The sequence below is a fragment of the Oncorhynchus tshawytscha genome, linkage group LG24, assembly GCF_018296145.1.
Source record: "Oncorhynchus tshawytscha isolate Ot180627B linkage group LG24, Otsh_v2.0, whole genome shotgun sequence".
Taxonomy (NCBI): domain Eukaryota; kingdom Metazoa; phylum Chordata; class Actinopteri; order Salmoniformes; family Salmonidae; genus Oncorhynchus; species Oncorhynchus tshawytscha.
The window spans coordinates 31,620,540-31,646,022 of record NC_056452.1 but is presented as its reverse complement, the minus strand read 5'-3'; the positions used below and the strand labels follow the sequence as shown (position 1 = coordinate 31,646,022).

Genomic DNA, 25,483 nt, shown 5'->3' with positions numbered 1-25,483 from the left:
CATACTACCATAGGGCCTGGTCAAAAGTAGCGCACTATGTAGAGAATAGGGTTCTATTTTGAACGCACTGTTAGAAAAAAAGTTGTGAAAGGGTTCTTTGGCTGTCCTCATTGGAGAACGCATATCTGTTCCACGTAGAAACCTTTTTGGTTTCAGGTAGAAAAAGGGTTCTACATGAAATAGGTTCTCTTATGGGGTACAACCCTTTAGGTTCTAGATAGCACCTTTCTTTCTAATAGTGTAAGGTGCCATTTTGGATACACATTTAGAGATTTTTAGAGTCTTTCACTCTCGTACTCTGGCATCTCAGAGTGCATGCTAGGTAGGGGGGTAAGGGGTACATTGGGAATGTAGTAGAGTGACTCCTGACTGACAGCAGGCGGCGTGTGGGATGGACTATTCACCCCTGAGTCTGAATCCTGAGCCACGGGACCCTCTGTCTGCAGCATCTCTTCTTCACTATATTTACCCTCTCTTGACTGCAGAGGAAGTGAGATCACAGGAATCACAGGAAGGGTCGTGGCCTCGGGATGGTCTTTCAGCTTCAGCTCGTCAAACTCCTGGAAGTTCTTGAGGCGGACCACTTCCTTGTGGGCGGAGCCACCGTAACACGGCAACAGCACAAAGACTTCCTTACGGAACTTAGAACTCATTCCGAAGTAGATGAGGGGGTTGTAGAAGGAGGCGGATTTAGCAAAGAGACGGGTGAAGATTAAAGTCATGTTGGGGACATGGTAACCACAGGCAGACCACATGGAGACCACAGCATAGGGAGACCATGCCATGATGAAGGCTGTGCAGATCACTATGGAGACCTGAAGGAGAAGTGACAGAGATGAGAGGTTAAAAAAGCTACAGGACTGTTTAGCTAGCTACAGGACTGTTTAGCTAGCTACAGGACTGTTTAGCTAGCTACAGGACTGTAGCTAAAGGACTGCTTGGCTAGCTACAGGACTGTTTGGCTAGCTAAAGGACTGTTTAGCTAGCTACAGGACCGTTTAGCTAGCTACAGGACTGTTTGGCTAGCTACAGGACTGTTTAGCTAGCACAGACTGGAATATGTTTTGGGATTCACCTGATAACATTGATGAGTTTACCACATCAGTCACCAGTGTCATTAATAAATGCATCGACGACTTCGTCCCCACAGTGACAGTACATACATATCCCAACCAGAAGCCATGTATTACAGGCAACATCCGCACTGAATTTAAGGATAGAGCTGTCGCTTTCAAGGAGCGGAACACTGATCTGGACGCTTACAAGAAATCCTGCTATGACCTCCAAAGAGACATCAAACAGGCAAAGTGCCGATAAAGGACTAAGATCGAATCCTACAACACCGGCTCTGATGCTCGTTGGATGTGGCAGGACTTGCAAACTATCACGGATTCCAAAGGGAATTGCAGCTGCTAGTTGCCCAGTGATGTAAGCCTACCAGAAGATTGAAATGCCATCAATGCTCGCCTCAAGGCAAGTAACACTGAACAATGCATGAGAGCACCAGCCATTCCGGACGACTGTGTGATCTAATTTTTTGTAGCCAATGTGAGTAAGATCTTTAAACAGGTTAACATTCACAAGACCGCAATGCCAGACGAAATACCAGTACACGTAGGATGTGCTGACCAGCTGGCAAATGTCCTCACTAACCTTTTCAACCTCTCCCTGACTCAGTCTGTAATACCAACATGTTTCAACAGACCACCATAGTCCCTGTGCCCAAAAACGCCAAGCTAATCTGTCTAAATGACTATCGTCACATAGCACTCACATCTGTAGCCATGAAATGCTTTAAAAAGCTGTTCATGGCTCACATCCATTATCCCAGAAACCCTAGACCCACTCCAATTTGCATACCGCCCGCTCCAATTTGCATACAGATCAACAGATGACGCAATCTCCATTGCACTCAACACTGCCCTTTCCCACCTGGACAAAAGGAACACCTATGTGAGAATGCTGTTCATTGGCTACAGCTCAGCGTTGAACAGCTTAGAGCCCTCATAGCTCATCACTAAGCTCAGGAACCTTTAACTGAACACCGCCCTCTGCAACTGGATTCTGGACATCCTGACGGGCCGCCCCCATGCGCTGAGGATAGGCAACAACACATCCACCATGCTGACCCTCAAAACTGGGGCCCCTCAAGGGTGCATGCTGAGTCCACTCCTATACTCCCTGTTCACCCATGACTGTGTGGCTGAGCACGACTCCAACACCACCATTAAGTTTGCTGACGACACTACGGTGGTAGGCCTGATCACCGACGACGATGAGACAGCCTATAGGGAGGAGGTCAGTGACCTGGCAATGTGGTGCCAGGACAACAACCTCTCCCTCAACGTCGATGTCCATATCACTAAGGAATTAGGGGGGTCTACATACATCAACACAATCCTTAAATAGGCACGACAACGCCTCTTCCCCCTCGTGATGCTGAAAAGATTTGGCACGGGCCCTCAGCTCTTCAAAAAGTTCTACAGCTGCACCATTGAGAGCATCTTGACTGGCTGCATCACTGCTTGGTATGGCAACTGCTTGGCATCTGACCGCAAGGCACTACAGTACATAAGGCCTAGTACATAGTACTTCCGGCGCCGACAGAGATGGCCGCCTCGCTTCACGTTCCTAGGAAACTATGCAGTTTTTTGTTTTTTTTACATGTTATTTCTTACATTAGTACCCCAGGTCATCTTAGGTCTCATTACATACAGTCGAGAAGAACTACTGAATATAAGATCAGCGTCAACTCACCATCAGTACGACCAAGAATATGATTTTCACGAAGCGGATCCTGTGTTCTGCCTTTCAACCAGGACAACGGAATGGATCCCAGCCGGCGACGGAATGGATCCCAGCCAGCGACCCAAAAAACGACTCCGTAAAAGAGGGAAACGAGGCGCTCTTCTGATCAGACTCGGGAGACGGGCACATCGTGCACCACTCCCTAGCATTCTTCTCGCCAATGTCCAGTCTCTTGACAACAAGGTTGTTGAAATCCGAGCAAGGGTAGCATTCCAGAGGGACATCAGAGACTGGAACGTTCTTTGCTTCACGGAAACATGGCTCAATGGAGAGACGCTATCGGAGGCGGTGCAGCCAGCGGGTTTCTCCACGCATCGTGCCGACAGAAACAAACATCTTTCTGGTAAGAAGAGGGGCGGGGGCGTATGCCTTATGGCTAACGAAACGTGGTGTGATCACAGAAATATACAGGAAGTCAAATCCTTCTGTTCACCTGATTTAGAATTCCTCACAATCAAATGTCGACCGCATTATCTACCAAGAGAATTCTCTTCGATTATAATCACAGCCGTATATACTCCCCCCCCAAGCAGACACATCGATTGCTCTGAACGAACTTTATTTGACTCTTTGCAAACTGGAATCCATACATCCTGAGGCTGCATTCATTGTAGCTGGGGATTTTAACAAGGCTAATCTGAAAACAAGACTCCCTAAATTGTATCAGCATATCGATTGCGCAACTAGGGCTGAAAAAACCTTGGATCATTGTTACTCTAACTTCCGCGACGCATATAAGGCCCTGCCCCGCCCTCCTTTCGGAAAAGCTGACCACGACTCCATTTTGCTGATCCCTGCCTACAGACAGAAACTAAAACAAGAAGCTCCCACGCTGAGGTCTGTCCAACGCTGGTCCGACCAAGCTGATTCCACACTCCAAGACTGCTTCCATCACGTGGACTGGGATATGTTTCGTATTGCGTCAGATAACAACATTGACGAATATGCTGATTCGGTGTGCGAGTTCATTAGAACGTGCGTTGAAGATGTCGTTCCCATAGCAACGATTAAAACATTCCCAAACCAGAAACCGTGGATTGATGGCAGCATTCGCGTGAAACTGAAAGCGCGAACCACTGCTTTTAATCAGGGCAAGGTGACTGGTAACATGACCGAATACAAACAGTGCAGCTATTCCGTCTGCAAGGCTATCAAACAAGCTAAGCGTCAGTATAGAGACAAAGTAGAATCTCAATTCAACGGCTCAGACACAAGAGGTATGTGGCAGGGTCTACAGTCAATCACGGACTACAAGAAGAAAACCAGCCCAGTCACGGACCAGGATGTCTTGCTCCCAGGCAGACTAAATAACTTTTTGCCCGCTTTGAGGACAATACAGTGCGACTGACACGGCCTGCAACGAAAACATGCGGACTCTCCTTCACTGCAGCCGAGGTGAGTAAAACATTTAAACGTGTTAACCCTCGCAAGGCTGCAGGCCCAGACAGCATCCCCAGCCGCGCCCTCAGAGCATGCGCAGACCAACTGGCCGGTGTGTTCACGGACATATTCAATCAATCCCTATACCAGTCTGCTGTTCCCACATGCTTCAAGAGGGCCACCATTGTTCCTGTTTCCAAGAAAGCTAAGGTAACTGAGCTAAACGACTACCGCCCCGTAGCACTCACTTCCGTCATCATGAAGTGCTTTGAGAGACTAGTCAAGGACCATATCACCTCCACCCTACCTGACACCCTATACCCACTCCAATTTGCTTACCGCCCAAATAGGTCCACAGACAATGCAATCTCAACCACACTGCACACTGCCCTAACCCATCTGGACAAGAGGAATACCTATGTGAGAATGCTGTTCATCGACTACAGCTCGGCATTCAACACCATAGTACCCTCCAAGCTCGTCATCAAGCTCGAGACCCTGGGTCTCGACCCCGCCCTGTGCAACTGGGTACTGGACTTCCTGACGGGCCGCCCCCAGGTGGTGAGGGTAGGCAACAACATCTCCACCCCGCTGATCCTCAACACTGGGGCCCCACAAGGGTGCGTTCTGAGCCCTCTCCTGTACTCCCTGTTCACCCACGACTGCGTGGCCACGCACGCCTCCAACTCAATCATCAAGTTTGCGGACGACACAACAGTGGTAGGCTTGATTACCAACAACGACGAGACGGCCTACAGGGAGGAGGTGAGGGCCCTCGGAGTGTGAAAATAACCTCACACTCAACGTCAACAAAACTAAGGAGATGATTGTGGACTTCAGGAAACAGCAGAGGGAACACCCCCCTATCCACATCGATGGAACAGTATTGGAGAGGGTAGTAAGTTTTAAGTTCCTCGGCATACACATCACAGACAAACTGAATTGGTCCACTCACACAGACAGCATCGTGAAGAAGGCGCAGCAGCGCCTCTTCAACCTCAGGAGGCTGAAGAAATTCGGCTTGTCACCAAAAGCACTCACAAACTTCTACAGATGCACAATCGAGAGCATCCTGGCGGGCTGTATCACCGCCTGGTACGGCAACTGCTCCGCCCCCAACCGTAAGGCTCTCCAGATGGTAGTGAGGTCTGCACAACGCATCACCGGGGGCAAACTACCTGCCCTCCAGGACACCTACACCACCCGATGTTACAGGAAGGCCATAAAGATCATCAAGGACAACAACCACCCGAGCCACTGCCTGTTCACCCCGCTATCATCCAGAAGGCGAGGTCAGTACAGGTGCATCAAAGCTGGGACCGAGAGACTGAAAAACAGCTTCTATCTCAAGGCCATCAGACTGTTAAACAGCCACCACTAACATTGAGTGGCTGCTGCCAACACACTGACTCAACTCCAGCCACTTTAATAACGGGAATTGATGGGAAATGATGTAAAATATATCACTAGCCACTTTAAACAATGCTACTTAATATAATGTTTACATACCCTACATTATTCATCTCATATGTATACGTATATACTGTACTCTATATCATCTACTGCATCCTTATGTAACACATGTATCACTAGCCACTTTAACTATGCCACTTTGTTTACATACTCATCTCATATGTATATACTGTACTCGATACCATCTACTGTATCTTGCCTAAGCTGCTCTGTACCATCACTCATTCATATATCTTTATGTACATATTCTTTATCCCCTTACACTGTGTATAAGACAGTAGTTTTTTTTGAATTGTTAGTTAGATTACTTGTTGGATTATTACTGCATTGTCGGAACTAGAAGCACAAGCATTTCGCTACACTCGCATTAACATCTGCTAACCATGTGTATGTGACAAATAAAATTTGATTTGATTTGATTTGATCACTGGGGCTGAGCTTCCTGCTATCCAGGACCTCTATACCATGCAGTGTCAAAGGAAGGCCTTAAAAATGGTCAAGAACTCCAGCCACCCAAGTCATAGACTGTTCTCTCTACTACCGCACGGCAAGCGGTACCGATGCACCATGTCTGGAACCAACAGGACCCTAAACAGCTTCTACCCTCAAGCTATAAGGCTGCTAAATAGTTGACCAAATAGCTACCCAGACGATCTGCATTGACACCGTTTTGCACATCTCTTTTGACTCATCACATTCACTAATAACTAAATGTTATTGATTGAATTGACTGATTGGTTGGTTAATTGGCTCACCCTCGTGATGTCTCGTTCCACCTTCCTCTGTCTGGCTGAGAGGTATCCATCAGCAGACATGGCATTGCTGCTCACCACTGTATGGATGATGGCTATATAGGAGAACACCATGACCATGACCGGGACGAAGAAGCAGGAGATAAGGATGGACATGATGTAGGACTTGTAGATGGTGGAGTAGTTAGCCTTGGACCAGTCCACCTCACAGGTCCCGTACCCGCAGTCTGGAGGTGGAGATATGGGGAAGAATGAGTTAGAGCGGTGTTTGGAGAGGTGGTCGCATGAATGGATGGATGAACGGATGGGTGGTCGCATGCATGAATGGATGGACGGATGGATGGATGGATGAATACATGGATATATAGAGCGACAAATGGATGGATGGATGGAGGGAAGAATACATGGATATATAGAGGGATAAATGGATGGATGGATGGATGGATATATAGAGGGATAAATGGATATAGAGAGGGATAAATGGATGGATGGATGGATGGATGGATATAGAGAGGGATGAATGGATGGATGGATGGATATAGAGAGGGATGAATGGATGGATGGATGGATATAGAGGGATAAATGGATGGAGGGATGAATACATGGATATAGAGAGGGATAAATGGATGGATGGATGGATATATAGAGGGATAAATGGATATAGAGAGGGATAAATGGATGGATGGATGGATGGATGGATATAGAGAGGGATGAATGGATGGATGGATGGATATAGAGAGGGATGAATGGATGGATGGATGGATGGATATAGAGAGGGATGAATGGATGGATGGATGGATGGATATATAGAGGGATAAATGGATATAGAGAGGGATAAATGGATGGATGGATGGATGGATGGATATAGAGAGGGATGAATGGATGGATGGATGGATATAGAGAGGGATGAATGGATGGATGGATGGATATAGAGAGGGATGAATGGATGGATGGATGGATATAGAGAGGGATGAATGGATGGATGGATATAGAGAGGGATGAATGGATGGATGGATGGATGGATATAGAGGGATAAATGGATGGATGGATGGATGATATAGAGAGGGATGAATGGATGGATGGATGGATGGATATAGAGAGGGATGAATGGATGCATGGATGGATGGTATATAGAGGGATAAAATGGATGGATGGATGGATGGATGGATATAGAGAGGGATGAATGGATGGATAAATGGATGGATGGATGGATGATATATAGAGGGATAAATGGATGGATGGATGATATAGAGAGGGATAAATGGATGGATGGATGGATATAGAGAGGGATAAATGGATGGATGGATGGATGATATATAGAGGGATAAATGGATGGATGGATGAACGGATGGATGGATGATATATAGAGGGATAAATGGATGGATGGATGAACGGATGGATGGATGGATGATATATAGAGGGATAAATGGATGGATGGATGGATGATGGATGGATATATAGAGGGATAGATGGATGGATGGATGGATGGATGATATATAGAGGGATAAATGATGGATGGATGATATATAGAGGGATAAATGGATGGATGGATGGATGGATGGATGGATGGATGATATATAGAGGGATAAATGGATGGATGGATGGATGAACGGATGGATGGATGGCTGGATGATGGATGGATATATAGAGGGATAGATGGATGGATGGATGGATGGATATATAGAGGGATAAGTGGATGGATGAATGGATAAATACATGGATATATAGAGGGATAAATTGATGGATGGATGGATGGATATATAGAGGGATACATGGATGAATGGATGGATGGATATATAGAGGAATAAATGGATGGGTTAGAGCGGTGTTTCGAGAGGTGGTCGCATGCATGAATGGATGAGCAGATGGATGGATGAATACATGGATATATAGAGGGATACATGGATGGAGGGATGGATATATGGAGGGATAAATGTATGGATGGATCGAGGGAGGAAGGGAGGGAGACACTAACCTGTGTAGCTGCCCCAGCCCAGCAGTGGAGCGACAGACCAGAACAAAGCTCCAACCCAGATGAACATTAGAGAGATGCAGATGGTGCTTAAACTGATGCAGTAGGCTGGAAACAGGACACACACACACACACGCAGGCAATGAGTGTGTGTTCCAGTCAAGCCACTTTGTGACATCGGTTGATGTAAAAAGGGCTTTAAAAATAAATGTGATTGATTGATATAACATAGTTTGAGGCACAGTGTGTAATAAAACAATAATCAACATTTCCCTATAATCCTGCAGTCACCCTCAACATTTCCCTATAATCGTGCAGTCACCCTCAACATTTCCCTTTAATCCTGCGGTCACCCTCAACATTTCCCTATAATCCTGCAGTCACCCTCAACATTTCCCTATAATCCTACAGTCACCCTCAACATTTCCCTATAATCGTGCGGTCACCCTCAACATTTCCCTTTAATCCTGCAGTCACCCTCAACATTTCCCTTTAATCCTGCAGTCACCCTCAACATTTCCCTGCAGTCACCCTCAACATTTCCCTTTAATCCTGCAGTCACCCTCAACATTTCCCTATAATCCTGCAGTCACCCTCAACATTTCCCCTATAATCCTGCAGTCACCCTCAACATTTCCCTATAATCCTGCAGTCACCCTCAACCGGTCACCCTCAACATTTCCCTATAATCCTGCAGTCACCCTCAACATTTCCCTATAATCCTGCAGTCACCCTCAACATTTCCCTTTAATCCTGCAGTCACCCACAAAATTTCCCTATAATCCTGCAGTCACCCTCAACATTTCCCTCACTGCTTAGCGATTTTGACGCATCACCCGGAGCTCCGGCATCAAACATGACGTCACTAGTTAACACACCTGATTCAACTTGTCAATTAACACACTATTAACACCTATGGAAGTTTTACAAAATAATATGGCTAACATTGAATTTCAAAAAGCCTGTATTGTTCTTCAAAAGATTGTGTGTAGAACCTTTGCGATTGAGAAAGGTTTTTTATAATACCATTCTCCATAAAGGTTCTATAAAGAACCATTAAAAAGGGTTCTAAATAGCCCAAAAAGGATTGTAACCATAGCGGAACACTTTTTGTTGCTATATAGAACCTTTTTTAATAGTTCTTTAGAGGAACCTTAGGAAAGTTCTTTATAGCACCATACAGGTTCCATTTAGAACCTCATGAGCATGATTCTTTATAGAACCTTCAAAAAAAAGGTTCTATACAGCACCAAAAAGGTGATCTGCTATGGTTACAAGCCGAACAACCCTTATCCGGTGCAATATATAACCATTTGTTTTTCTGTGTAGTCCTTGATCCTAGATCAGTGTGTCACCCTCTCTAAAAGGGCTCTGATTTCCAAATGATATTCCTCTGCAAACACGCGACAGGAAAAGTTAGAGGGAAGCTGGCACGTTAAAGTCCTGAATTCTTTCCACCCCAGTTATGAATGTCAGACTGTGACATTTTATGAACAATGAGTCTCTTTTTTCAGGCGCCACCCGGCAAGCACTTGTAAATTACTCCCACTGAAAATAACCTTTCTTGACAAAGTACATATAGGTTTGTATTCAGTGAGAAGAGAATGAATCGATTGTTGTGATTGGTGTGCTTCCAATGACCAACAAAATTAAATCAGTCACTTAAATGGGGCGGCAGGGTAGCCTAGTGGTTAGAGCGTTGGACTAGTAACTGGAAGGTTGTAAGTTCAAACCCCCGAGCTGACAAGGTACAAATCTGTCGTTCTGCCCCTGAACAGGCAGTTAATCCACTGTTCCTAGGCCGTCATTGAAAATAAGAATTTGTTCTTAACTGACCGGCCTAGGTAAATAAAGGTCAAAACAATATCTGATTACAGGACATGTTGTGTGAATCCTGTATGAGGTGATTTGCTTTTTAGTGCCTCAGTAAATGATGTAACACTAATTGAGGCCAATCTGAACGATCAATTTCAAATAATTTCAATGTGATATGATTTATGAAAGACGTTCAGCACACAGTCAAATAATGACACATACAGTACAAGATCCAGTCAACTAAAAAAACAACCCAGAATGTATTAAATTGTATACAATTGATTGATGAATAGACTACACTACCCAAGATGTCAGCCATGTTGTATTTCTTTCCGAATAATCTCAAAACATACTGTAAAACCCCCCCTCCTGTAAAACCCCCCTCCTGTAAAACCCCCTCCTGTAAAACCCCCCCTCCTGTAAAACCTCCCCCCCCCTCCTGTAAAACCCCCCCTCCTGTAAAACCTCCCCCCCTCCTGTAAAACCCCCCTCCTGTAAAACCTCCCCTCCTGTAAAAACCCCCCTCCTGTAAACCCCCCTCCTGTAAATCCCCCCTCCTGTAAATCCCTCCCCTCCTGTAAAACCCCCCTCCTGTAAAGCCCCCCTCCTGTAAAACCCCTCCTGTAAAACCCCCCTCCTGTAAAACCCCCTCCTGTAAAACCCCCTCCTGTAAACCCCCTCCTGTAAACCCCCTCCTGTAAAACCCCCTCCTGTAAATCCTCTCCTCCTGTAAATCCCCCCCTCCTGTAAAATCTCCCCTTTGGAGCAATCAACCCACCATAGAGTGATAACAACAGAAGTTAACAGAAGCAGTTATTCTACTATTACCTAGTTAAGACATTCCTCACCTCAACCTCACCTCAAATTAAGTTAATTGTCAGGTCTGGTGTAGAGAATGTACTATAATAGTTATCATTAATCAAACAGTAATCTCCTTCCATAAATCCAGCCAGTAATGACAGCCCATTAACAGCGAGAACAACATATATCACGCTCTTTCTTCTCTTGTCAGATAAGACCTACTGGAATGTGACTCCCCAATTGACACCATGTTCCCTATTTAGTGCACTACTTTTGACCAGGGCTGACACCATGTACCCTATTTAGTGCACTACGTTTGACCAGGCCCTATGGACCGCACCCTAACTTCTTTCCAGAGAGACATCGGGGATTGTAACATACTTTGTTTCACGGAAACATGTCTTTCTCTGGGATATACTGTTGGAGTCTGTCCAACTGGATTCTCAGTCGATCGCTCCGACAGGAATAAACATCTCTCCAGAAGAAGAAGGGTGGGGGTGTACAGTTGAAGTCGGAAGTTTACATACACTTAGGTTGGAGCCATTAAAACTCGTTTTTCAACCACTCCACAAATTTCATGTTAACAAACTATAGTTTTGGCAAGTCTGTTAGGACATCTACTTTGTGCATGACACAGGTAATCTTTCCAACAATTGTTTAGGCTACCCGAAACGTTTCACCCAAGTTAAACAATTTCAAGGCAATGCTACCAAATACTAATTGAGGGTATGTAAACTTCTAACCCACTGGAAATGTGATGAAAGAAATAAAAGCTGAAATAAATCATTCTCTCTACTATTACTCTGACATTTCACATTCTTAAAATAAAGTGGTGATCCTAACTGACCTAAAACAGGGAATTTTTTACTGGGATTAAATGTCAGAAATTGTGAGAAACTGAGTTTAAATGTATTTGGCTGTGTATGTAAACTTCCCACTTCAACTGCATGTTTCATGATTAACGACTCATGGTGTAATTGTGATAACATACAGGAACTCAAGTCCTTTGTTCCCCCGACCTAGAATAGCTCACAATCAAATGCTGTATTATCTCCCAATAGATTTTACTTTGAGTACACCCCCCTCAAGCCGATACCACAACGGCCCTCAAGGAACTTCCCTGGACTTTATGCAAGTCTTCTCCAGGTAAATATTTCTGTAGGCGATGGCCTTGTTATGGAAGGTTTGGGAATCTCTTTCTTTTAGTTGGTTGTATAATTTAACGGCTCTTTTTGGGATTTTGATAATTACCGGGTACCGGCCTAATTCTGCTCTGTATTATTTGGTGTTTTACGTTGTACACAGAGGATGTTTTTTTGCAGAGTTCTGCATGCAGAGTCTCTATTTGGTGATGGTCCCATTTTGTGAAATCTTGGTTGGTGAGCGGACCCCAGACATCACAACCACAAAGGGTAATGGGTAATGTGTTCTAAAACTGATTCAAGTATTTTTGGCCAGATCCAAAGCAACGGTGTCTAGATGGAATTTGTATTTGTGGTCCTGGCAACTGGACCTTTTTTGAAACACCATTATTTTTGTCTTACTTAGATTTACTGTCAGGGCCTGACAGAATCTGTGTAGAAGAACTAGGTGCTGCTGTAGGCCCTCCTTGGTTGGGGACAGAAGCACCAGATCATCAGGAAACAGTAGACAGTTGACTTCAGATTCTAGTAGGGTGAGGCCAGGTGCTGCGGACTGTTCTAGTGCCCTCACCAATTTATTGATATATATGTTGAAGAGGGTGGGGCTTAAGCTGCATCCCTGTCTCACCCCACGACCCTGTGGAAAGAAATGTTTGTGTTTTTGGCCAATTTTAACTGCACACTTGTTGTTTGTATTCATGGATTTTATAATGTTGGATGTTTTTCTCCCAACACCACTTTCCATCAATTTGTATAGCAGACCCACATGCCAAATTGAGTGAAGCTTTTTTTTAGCCTTTGGCTTTGTTTTGGTTTGTTTGTTTGTCAATTAGGGTGTGCAGGGTGAATACATGGTCTGATGTACGGTCATTTGTTAAAGCCAATTGGACATTTGCTCAGTACATTGTTTTCACTGAGGAAATGTACAAGTCTGCTGTTAATGATAATGCAGAGGATTTTCCTAAGTTTGCTGTTGATAGTTATTGGGGGCGGCAGCAGGTACCCTAGTGGTTAGAGTGTTGGGCCAGTAACTGACAGGTTGCTGGATCAAATCACCGAGCTGACAAGGTAAAAATCTGTCATTCTGCCCCTTATCAAGGCAGTTATTTTATTGTGTTACTAATTATAATTTTTTACTTTAGTTTATTTGGTAAATATTTTCTTAACTCTTCTTGAACTGCACTGTTGGTTAAGGGCATTTCACAGTAAGGTCAACACTTGTTGTGTTTCGCGCATGTGACAAATAACGTTTGATTTGATTTTAATCATAAAATGGAATTTCTGGAAAACCTGGGAATTCAGAGGAAGTTACCAGCGTTTTGTCAACCTACTCGAGATGATAGTTTAGCTGTTATAATTTATATGTTATTCTGACTTTTGTGTTATAATTTATATGTTATTCTGTTATTCTGACCTTTGTTAAGCTGGCATCCCTTGATGTATCTGGTGACACTGATGACAGTCAGGGTGTTGATGCTGGCCAGGCCAAACAACAAGGTGAAGAAGCCATCAACCTATAGGAGAGGAGATAGGGGGAGGGTCAGTAAGCTATTGGTTCACATCTGATAATGACTGGCTGTCTCTGCCTGTCACTCAGTGATGACTGACAAATTACTGGAAGCATACTTTCCTTAGGGGTGGGACCATTTAGTTTGTTTTTGCTATAGTCTGATAATATAACACGTTGCTCTGGTCTGTTTCAGATCATTTAACACGTTGCTCTGGTCTGTTACAGATAATATAACACTGCTCTGGTCTGTATCAGATAATATAATACTTATATTTTGTTTGTATCAGAGAATGACTTAGCTTCAGTGTCTGTACGTACTATACTGGCTACTACACCGGCTACTACACCGGCTACTACACAGGCTACTACACCGGCTACTACACAGGCTACTACACCAGCTACTACACCGGCTACTACACCGGCTACTACACCGGCTACTACACAGGCTACTACACTGGCTACTACACCGGCTCCGACGCTTGTCGGCTGTGGCAGGGCTTGAAAACTGTTACAGACTACAAAGGGAAGCACAGCTGAGAGCTGCCCAGTGACACGAGCCTACTAGACGAGATAAATTACTTCTACGCTCACTTCGAGGTAAGCAACACTGAAGCATGCATGAGAGCATCAGTTGTTCCGGATGACTGTGTGATCGCACTCTCCATAGCCGATGTGAGTAAGACCTTTAAACAGGTTAACATTCACAAGGCCGCAGGGCCAAACAGATTAACAGGACATGTACTCCGAGCATGCGCTGACCAACTAGCAAGTGTCTTCACTGACATTTTCAACCTGTCCTTAACTGAGTCTGTAATACCAACATGTTTCAAGCAGACCACCATAGTCCCTGTGCCCAAGAACACTAAAGTAACCTGCTTAAATTATTACTGACCCGTAGCACTCACGTCCATAGCCATGCTTTGAATGGTTGGTCATGGCTCACATCCACACCATTATCCCAGAAACCCTAGACATACTCAAATTTGCATACCGCCTCAACAGATCCACAGATTACACAATCTCTATTGCACTCCACACTGCCCTTCCCCACCCAAATGGAACAACTACGTGAGAATGCTATTCATTGACTACAGCTCAGCGTTCAACACCATAGTGCCCTCAAAGCTCATCACTAAGCTAAGGATCCTGGGACTAAACACCTCCCTCTGCAACTTGTTTATAGACTTCCTGACGGAAGTGCCAGGATAACAACCTCTCCCTCAACGTGATGAAGAAAAAGGAGATGATTGTGGACTACAGGAAAAGGTGGACCGAGCACGCCCCCATTTTCATCGACAGGGCTGTAGTGGAGCCGGTTGAGAGCTTCAAGTTCCTTGGTGTCCACATCACCAACAAACTATCATGATTCAAACACACCGAGACAATACTGAAGAGGGCACGACAAAGCCTATTCCACCTCAGGAGACTGAAAAAATTTGGCATGGGTCCTCAGATCCTCAAAAAGTTCTACAGCTTCAACATCGAGAGCATCCTGACTGGTTGCATTACTGCCTGATATGACAACTGCTCACCTCTGACCGCAAAGCACTACAGAGGGTAGTGCGTACGGCCCAGTACATCACTGGAGCCAAACTTCCTGCCATCCAGGACCTCTATACCAGGCAGTGCCAGAGGAAGGCCCAAAAAATGGTCAAAGACTCCAGCCACCCAAGTCATAGACTGTTCTCTCTGCTACCGCACAGCAAGTGGTACCGGAGCGCCAAGTCTAGGGCCTAAAGGCTTCTTAACAGCTTCTATCCCCCAAGCCATATGACTGCTGAACAGCTAATCAAATGTCTACCCAGACTATTGCATTGTCCCCCCTTTTTACACTGCTGCTACTCTCTGTTTAATATCCATACATAGTCACTTTAATAACTCTACCTACATGTATATACAGTTTTACCTCAACTACCTCGACTAACCTGTGCTCCCCATTGACTCTGTACCTGTACCTGTACCTGTACCTGTACCTGTACCTGTACCTGTACCTGTATACCTTACCTGTACCTGTACCTGTTATTTAACTGCTGCTCTTCAATTAATTGTTATTTTTCAAAAGTTATGTTTTTTATATACTATATATATATATATTTTTACCTATCACTTATTTATCTTAAAACTGATTTGTTGGTAAGTACGCATTTCACTGTGAGGTCTACTACACCTGTTGTATTCAGCATTTCACTGTAAGGTCTACTACACCTGTTGTATTCAGCATTTCACTGTAAGGTCTACTACACCTGTTGTATTCAGCATTTCACTGTGAGGTCTACTACACCTGTTGTATTCAGCATTTCACTGTGAGGTCTACTACACCTGTTGTATTCAGCATTTCACTGTAAGGTCTACTACACCTGTTGTATTCAGCATTTCACTGTAAGGTCTACTACACCTGTTGTATTCAGCATTTCACTGTAAGGTCTACTACACCTGTTGTATTCAGCATTTCACTGTGAGGTCTACTACACCTGTTGTATTCAGCATTTCACTGTGAGGTCTACTACACCTGTTGTATTCAGCATTTCACTGTGAGGTCTACTACACCTGTTGTATTCAGCATTTCACTGTGAGGTCTACTACACCTGTTGTATTCAGCATTTCACTGGAAGGTCTACTACACCTGTTGTATTCAGCATTTCACTGTGAGGTCTACTACACCTGTTGTATTCAGCATTTCACTGGAAGGTCTACTACACCTGTTGTATTCAGCATTTCACTGTGAGGTCTACTACACCTGTTGTATTCAGCATTTCACTGTGAGGTCTACTACACCTGTTGTATTCAGCATTTCACTGTGAGGTCTACTACACCTGTTGTATTCAGCATTTCACTGTGAGGTCTACTACACCTGTTGTATTCAGCATTTCACTGGGAGGTCTACCTACACCTGTTGTATTCAGCATTTCACTGTGAGGTCTACTACACCTGTTGTATTCAGCATTTCACTGTGAGGTCTACCTACACCTGTTGTATTCGGCATTTCACTGTGAGGTCTACTACACCTGTTGTATTCAGCATTTCACTGTGAGGTCTACTACACCTGTTGTATTCAGCATTTCACTGTAAGGTCTACTACACCTGTTGTATTCAGCATTTCACTGTGAGGTCTACTACACCTGTTGTATTCAGCATTTCACTGTAAGGTCTACTACACCTGTTGTATTCAGCATTTCACTGTGAGGTCTACTACACCTGTTGTATTCAGCATTTCACTGTGAGGTCTACTACACCTGTTGTATTCAGCATTTCACTGTGAGGTCTACTACACCTGTTGTATTCAGCATTTCACTGTGAGGTCTACTACACCTGTTGTATTCAGCATTTCACTGGGAGGTCTACTACACCTGTTGTATTCAGCATTTCACTGTGAGGTCTACTACACCTGTTGTATTCAGCATTTCACTGGGAGGTCTACTACACCTGTTGTATTCAGCATTTCACTGTGAGGTCTACTACACCTGTTGTATTCAGCATTTCACTGTAAGGTCTACTACACCTGTTGTATTCAGCATTTCACTGTAAGGTCTACTACACCTGTTGTATTCAGCATTTCACTGTGAGGTCTACTACACCTGTTGTATTCAGCATTTCACTGTAAGGTCTACTACACCTGTTGTATTCAGCATTTCACTGTAAGGTCTACTACACCTGTTGTATTCAGCATTTCACTGTAAGGTCTATTACACCTGTTGTATTCAGCATTTCACTGTGAGGTCTACTACACCTGTTGTATTCAGCATTTCACTGTGAGGTCTACTACACCTGTTGTATTCAGCATTTCACTGTGAGGTCTACTACACCTGTTGTATTCAGCATTTCACTGTGAGGTCTATTACACCTGTTGTATTCAGCATTTCACTGTAAGGTCTACTACACCTGTTGTATTCAGCATTTCACTGTAAGGTCTATTACACCTGTTGTATTCAGCATTTCACTGTAAGGTCTACTACACCTGTTGTATTCAGCATTTCACTGTAAGGTCTACTACACCTGTTGTATTCAGCATTTCACTGTAAGGTCTATTACACCTGTTGTATTCAGCATTTCACTGTGAGGTCTACTACACCTGTTGTATTCAGCATTTCACTGTGAGGTCTACTACACCTGTTGTATTCAGCATTTCACTGTACGGTCTACTACACCTGTTGTATTCAGCATTTCACTGTAAGGTCTATTACACCTGTTGTATTCAGCATTTCACTGTGAGGTCTACTACACCTGTTGTATTCAGCATTTCACTGTAAGGTCTACTACACCTGTTGTATTCAGCATTTCACTGTGAGGTCTACTACACCTGTTGTATTCAGCATTTCACTGTAAGGTCTACTACACCTGTTGTATTCAGCATTTCACTGTAAGGTCTACTACACCTGTTGTATTCAGCATTTCACTGTAAGGTCTATTACACCTGTTGTATTCAGCATTTCACTGTGAGGTCTACTACACCTGTTGTATTCAGCATTTCACTGTGAGGTCTACTACACCTGTTGTATTCAGCATTTCACTGTGAGGTCTACTACACCTGTTGTATTCAGCATTTCACTTTGAGGTCTACTACACCTGTTGTATTCAGCATTTCACTGTAAGGTCTACTACACCTGTTGTATTCAGCATTTCACTGTGAGGTCTACTACACCTGTTGTATTCAGCATTTCACTGTAAGGTCTACTACACCTGTTGTATTCAGCATTTCACTGTGAGGTCTACTACACCTGTTGTATTCAGCATTTCACTCTAAGGTCTATTACACCTGTTGTATTCAGCATTTCACTGTGAGGTCTACTACACCTGTTGTATTCAGCATTTCACTGTGAGGTCTACTACACCTGTTGTATTCAGCATTTCACTGTAAGGACTACACCTGTTGTATTCAGCATTTCACTGTGAGGTCTACTACACCTGTTGTATTCAGCATTTCACTGTAAGGTCTACTACACCTGTTGTATTCAGCATTTCACTGTGAGGTCTACTACACCTGTTGTATTCAGCATTTCACTGTAAGGTCTACTACACCTGTTGTATTCATCATTTCACTGTGAGGTCTACTACACCTGTTGTTTTTGGCGCATGTGATAAATATGATTTGATTTGACTTGTATCCTGTTGTCACCATAGAGGTAAACCCTTAGAGAGGTTCCCATGCTGTTCGCTGTCACTGATTACTCTTGATCTGCTGTAAGAGCTTCTATAATATCATTACTATCAATCAGGTCTTTCCCCTAACCCTTTCTGCCTTGAAACTATTCCCTTACCCCTATAGGCTCAGACACAACAATAGGAAACTCTTCCCTTACCCCTATAGGCTCAGACACAACAATAGGAAACTCTTCCCTTAACCCTATAGGCTCAGACACAACAATAGGAAACTCTTCCCTTAACCCTATAGGCTCAGACACAACAATAGGAAACTCTTCCCTTAACCCTATAGGCTCAGACACAACAATAGGAAACTCTTCCCTTAACCCTATAGGCTCAGACACAACAATAGGAAACTCTTCCTTTAACCCTATAGGCTCAGACACAACAATAGGAAACTCTTCCTTTAACCCTATAGGCTCAGACACAACAATAGGAAACTCTTCCTTTAACCCTATAGGCTCAGACACAACAATAGGAAACTCTTCCTTTAACCCTATAGGCTCAGACACAACAATAGGAAACTCTTCCTTTAACCCTATAGGCTCAGACACAACAATAGGAAACTCTTCCCTTACCCCTATAGGCTCAGACACAACAATAGTGAGAGTACTTAGCACCTCTCGACAGAGTGCTTGCAGTAATTTGCAAAACCGAGTGCAAACAGATTTTATATGTATAATTACAAGAACATGTTGTCAGTCAGACGTCTACAGCGGACGGTCCTTAACACACTGAAAGATGGTCAGAGGAATCCTAGATCCACATTCGGTGTGATGTGTGCAAGCCTTAACCCAGCCTGCCTCCCTTAACTGTGCAGAAATCACTCTGCCATTTCCTGGTTGCTAATATTCTAATAGTTTGCCTAATTTCAGTTTTTATGTGACTAAACAAGCAAGTATAGTGTAGAGAATCACTGTACCATCTAAATCGCTGTGAAATATATTTTCTATAAGCATAAATATTGTATTTTCAGCTGTTCGTAGCTGGTGTACAAAACCGAAAGTAAAAGACGCAAAAACTAAACTTAAGAACGAGAAGCATAGAACTAGCTCACATAGATCAGATCTACTGCTTCTTAGACTGGCTGTCAGTGAGAGTGACAGATCTGTAACACACATTTCTATGTGAATTTGGTCAGGTCTCCCAAAAAGTTACATATTGCAGCTGTAACCCTGTCTGCCTCTTTTAACCCTAAAATAATTTCTAGGCTTTTCCTGCCCTTCCCTTCCAGGCTTTTCCTGCCCTTCCCTTCCAGGCTTTTCCTGCCCTTCCCTTCCAGGCTTTTCCTGCCCTTCCCTTCCAGGCTTTTCCTGCCCTTCCCTTCTAGGCTTTTCCTTGAACGTGTGGTAATGCCAGAATACCTTAACTCTAACCCAGCTTTAAGGCTGGTGAAACCAACTGACTGATGTGTTTACAGAGAAACAGAATGTGTTCCGTAAGTCAGAAAAGGTAGAACGAGGCAAACCAAGCCAGCCTGGAGCGAATATCTCTGTAGGCTTATGGTTGATCAAGGAATCATTTGCGACTATTGTCTACTATTGGAACGCTGCTTTAGGGCCATTTGTGCAATAAGTATCCTCCGTACCAAAGTAATTCCTGCTCCTCAACCTGGGTCAGACATCTAGGCCTACGGTATCATACTGTACAGTTGCATCCTCTCTGCTTATGTCTTCCATGGTCAATTCCATTTCAATTCAGTCATTTCAGGAGGTAAACTATAAATTGGAATTTCAGAAATGGAATTGACCCCAAACTTGAAGTCCTCCTCTAATAGCTCCAAAGGGTCTCGCCACGTCCCCATCCTGACGGAGCCACTCAGAGACGGGTGGAATGTCCCACGTGTACCTGTTCTGTTCATGTCCCGTCACGCTCTCTGATGCAGTAATCTGCTAATACTTCTGTTCATGTCCCTTCACGCTCTCTGATGCAGTAATCTGCTAATACTTCTCACATGCCTGTCTCGCTCCCTCCCTCTCTCTCTCTCTCTCCTTCCCTCAACTTCTTGCTTTCTGTCTCTCTCTCTCTCTCTCTCTCTCTCTCTCTCTCTCTCTGCTCCCTCCCTCCCTCCCTCCGTCTCTACTTTACTTTCCTCCACATCTCTCTAAAGACACAAGAGAGGGGAATGCTTCCTATCCCAACATTGTTCTCTCCTCCCATTAAAAACCTGAGATAACAGCAATGGCTGCGAGGTGAGATCATTAAGTAAGGCTGTTTTCTAGAACAAAGGTGTGGAAGCCTCCTTTCTCCCTTCCTTCTGCTCATGAACCTAATTATAACACATAGCTACAGGCCTGGTTATATCTCTATATCTCCGCTTCTGAGCATAGACTCTCTCATAACGGTAGGGAGACTGAGTCTGGATCCAAAATGGCGCCTGTATTCCCTGTATACTGAACTACTATGTACCCTATGTGAGCCCTGGTGAAATGTCGTTCTCCACACAGGTCATCTCAGACACAGCCTGTGACTGGTACTGAGGCAGTTATTGTTACACCAATGTTGTTGTAGGTCCTAAATCCACAGAGGGTCCTCTCACAGAGTAGCTAGCAGGATATCAGGCCTTGACCACGGCCTAACCTTCACTAAGGTAAATAAGCAGTCAGAAATTCCTAAAGTACCAACCAAGTATGACGTTTATTTCAGTCGTCAGTTAAAACCCTCAGGGAGAGAGGAGCAGAGGCAAACATACATGTAGGTAAAAAATAAATATATATATATATATATGTATAGTTCAAGCAGATTTGGCTCCGGCTATACCGATGCAGTTGGAAATTAATTAGTTAACGTTGTATCAAAAGGTTGAGGTATTAAGTTTGCTTTGCGTTCGTTATTTCAGGCTGAGAGACGTATTTGAAAATAGGCTGGTCCCAGATCTATTTGTGCTCTCTTGACAACCCTAACGGGCGTGGTCACCAGCAGATCTGGGACCAGGCAGATCTGTATTTCATACTGAAGACACAAATTAGTATTTTGAAGGCTTTCTTTCTCATGGATTCACAGCAGTTATTTTCCAACACTGATCTGAGGTAAAGGAATCCTGTAATTCCAGTTCTGTTCACTCTACAGACACGACACCAACATTGTCTGTACTTGCCTTAACATATTATATTGCCTAATGGTTTTTCAGATGGAATCCCCAAATTCCTAACTGGTCTCAGATCTGTTTGTGCTGTTGCAACAACCACCGGTTGTTGACATAACAAACAGATCTGGGACCAGGCTTCCAGATTCCAATGGGTATGTGGTTGTTGACAGATGGTACAGGAACCCTGGCTCCACGGTCCACAGCCATAATCTGATTACAGATTAACCTCCTACCCACATGAATACTAGTCCTAGTCTTAATCCCTCTTCTCACTCTGTTTCCACTTACCACTCCTTCACTGCATTTATCTAGATTGGTCCAAGACATTAGAATATTGACCCCCTTTACTCTGGATTGGTCCAAGCATTAAGAAAGGGACCTCCTTTACTCTGGATTGGTCCAAGACATTAGGAAATGGACCTCCTTCCCTCTGAATTGGTCCAAGACATTAGGAAATGGGCCCCCTTTACTCTGGATTGATCCAAGACATTAGGAAATGGGTCCCCTTCACTCTGGATTGGTCCAAGACATTAGGAAATGGGCCCCCTTTACTCTGGATTGGTCCAAGACATTAGGAAATGGGTCCCCTTCACTCTGGATTGGTCCAAGACATTAGGAAATGGGCCCCCTTCACTCTGGATTGGTCCAAGACATTAGGAAATGGACCTCCTTCCCTCTGGATTGGTCCAAGACATTAGGAAAGATCCTCTCTTCCCTCTGGATTGGTCCAACACATTAGGAAAGGGCCTCCCTTCACTCTGATTCTTTCTAGGTGAGCCCTAGTCTAGCTCAGCCTAGGACTCATTTGGACTCTTCTGGAAAGAGGAATCTAAAATAGCACAGGTTCTATACTCTAGACTCCAAGCCCCCCTCAATCATGGGTCTAAAACCATCATGAGTATCTTGACCAATATAGAATAAATCATTTATCGTTGAAAGGTACTTTGGCGCCTTATACAATCCGAAGAGCATGAGATCAAATCTGAAAAGACATAGCATTTTTACTAATCTCAACAATATGACTTTCATTATTTTAGGTCTGCTTCATTGGATTTTATAGGTAGAATAAACATTGTTAAAATGAGGACTGACTCTAACTCTTCCTCAATATCACCTAATGTTCATACTTACCATCCACCACATCGTCAATATATATCAATCATTATTTTCCATAGAGCTCCTTTCATGTCCCACCTGTGTCTGGTAGGATAGTGTGTGAAAGTGTGCAACATATGCAGGATTGTGTGTGTGAGACATGATCTGTGTTGGAAATTATGTTTATGTTTTACAAATTATGGTAATTTTGTAATGTCCAAACATGAATATTGAGTTCCATTGAAATGAATGTGTTTTAAAGTGGTGTATAGCGTAAAGTCCCTCTTAAATGAACCGTGTCCCTCCACCATGTTTCTCACATGTTCAGACTACATTTTGAGAGAATGCTCTACAAAAACAAAAGTATGTCGACACCCCATCAAATTAGGGGATTTGGCTATTTCAGACACACCCATGTGGTTCAGTACATAGGTATAGAGACAGGTGGGGGGGGGAGGGGCTAATACACACACACACCCATGTGGTTCAGTACATAGGTATAGAGACAGGTAGGTCCAGGGGGGGGGCTAATACACACACACACACCCATGTGGTTCAGTGCATAGGTATAGAGACAGGTGGGTCGGGGGAGGGGCTAATACACACACACGCACACACCTATGTGGTTCAGTGCATAGGTTCAATCTCCTGCACTGTGCATAGTAAATGAGAGAGTAACAGCTAAGCCAGCAGCCTATAGGTCATAGTAAATGAGAGAGTAACAGCTAAGCCAGCAGCCTATAGGTCATAGTAAATGAGAGTAACAGCTAAGCCAGCAGCCTATAGGTCATAGTAAATGAGAGAGTAACAGCTAAGCCAGCAGCCTATAGGTCATAGTAAATGAGAGAGTAACAGCTAAGCCAGCAGCCTATAGGTCATAGTAAATGAGAGAGTAACAGCTAAGCCAGCAGCCTATAGGTCATAGTAAATGAGAGAGTAACAGCTAAGCCAGCAGCCTATAGGTCATAGTAAATGAGAGTAACAGCTAAGCCAGCAGCCTATAGGTCATAGTAAATGAGAGTAACAGCTAAGCCAGCAGCCTATAGGTCATAGTAAATGAGAGTAACAGCTAAGCCAGCAGCCTATAGGTCATAGTAAATGAGAGTAACAGCTAAGCCAGCAGCCTATAGGTCATAGTAAATGAGAGTAACAGCTAAGCCAGCAGCCTATAGGTCATAGTAAATGAGAGTAACAGCTAAGCCAGCAGCCTATAGGTCATAGTAAATGAGAGAGTAACAGCTAAGCCAGCAGCCTATAGGTCATGGTAAATGAGAGAGGCTAAGCCAGCAGCCTATAGGTAGTAAATGAGAGAGTAAGGTCAGCTAAGCTAAGCAGCAGCCTATAGGTCATAGTAAATGAGAGAGTAACAGCTAAGCCAGCAGCCTATAGGTCATAGTAAATGAGAGTAACAGCTAAGCCAGCAGCCTATAGGTCATGGTAAATGAGAGAGTAACAGCTAAGCCAGCAGCCTATAGGTCATAGTAAATGAGAGAGTAACAGCTAAGCCAGCAGCCTATAGGTCATAGTAAATGAGAGTAACAGCTAAGCCAGCAGCCTATAGGTCTATAGGTCATAGTAAGTGAGAGAGTAACAGCTAAGCCAGCAGCCTATAGGTCATAGTAAATGAGAGAGTAACAGCTAAGCCAGCAGCCTATAGGTCATAGTAAATGAGAGAGTAACAGCTAAGCCAGCAGCCTATAGGTCATAGTAAATGAGAGAGTAACAGCTAAGCCAGCAGCCTATAGGTCATAGTAAATGAGAGTAACAGCTAAGCCAGCAGCCTATAGGTCATAGTAAATGAGAGTAACAGCTAAGCCAGCAGCCTATAGGTCATAGTAAATGAGAGTAACAGCTAAGCCAGCAGCCTATAGGTCATAGTAAATGAGAGAGTAACAGCTAAGCCAGCAGCCTATAGGTCATAGTAAATGAGAGAGTAACAGCTAAGCCAGCAGCCTATAGGTCATAGTAAATGAGAGTAACAGCTAAGCCAGCAGCCTATAGGTCATAGTAAATGAGAGTAACAGCTAAGCCAGCAGCCTATAGGTCATAGTAAATGAGAGAGTAACAGCTAAGCCAGCAGCCTATAGGTCATAGTAAATGAGAGAGTAACAGCTAAGCCAGCAGCCTATAGGTCATAGTAAATGAGAGAGTAACAGCTAAGCCAGCAGCCTATAGGTCATAGTAAATGAGAGTAACAGCTAAGCCAGCAGCCTATAGGTCATAGTAAATGAGAGAGTAACAGCTAAGCCAGCAGCCTATAGGTCATAGTAAATGAGAGAGTAACAGCTAAGCCAGCAGCCTATAGGTCATAGTAAATGAGAGAGTAACAGCTAAGCCAGCAGCCTATAGGTCATAGTAAATGAGAGAGTAACAGCTAAGCCAGCAGCCTATAGGTCATAGTAAATGAGAGTAACAGCTAAGCCAGCAGCCTATAGGTCATAGTAAATGAGAGTAACAGCTAAGCCAGCAGCCTATAGGTCATAGTAAATGAGAGTAACAGCTAAGCCA

At 43.9% G+C, this 25,483-nt stretch overlaps 1 protein-coding gene across 1 annotated transcript in view; it reads right to left on the bottom strand.

The window, feature by feature from the left end:
- Positions 1-275: 275 nt before the first annotated feature.
- The window catches only part of LOC112253561 (visual pigment-like receptor peropsin), a 38,108-nt gene continuing 12,900 nt past the window's right edge, over positions 276-25,483 (bottom strand). The window contains exons 3-6 of the mRNA XM_042305727.1: positions 13,558-13,657; positions 8,389-8,493; positions 6,417-6,640; positions 276-815 (exon numbers count right to left, since the gene is read on the bottom strand). Of these exons, the coding sequence (XP_042161661.1) occupies positions 276-815; positions 6,417-6,640; positions 8,389-8,493; positions 13,558-13,657 (969 nt within the window). The remainder of the gene's footprint in view (positions 816-6,416; positions 6,641-8,388; positions 8,494-13,557; positions 13,658-25,483) is intronic.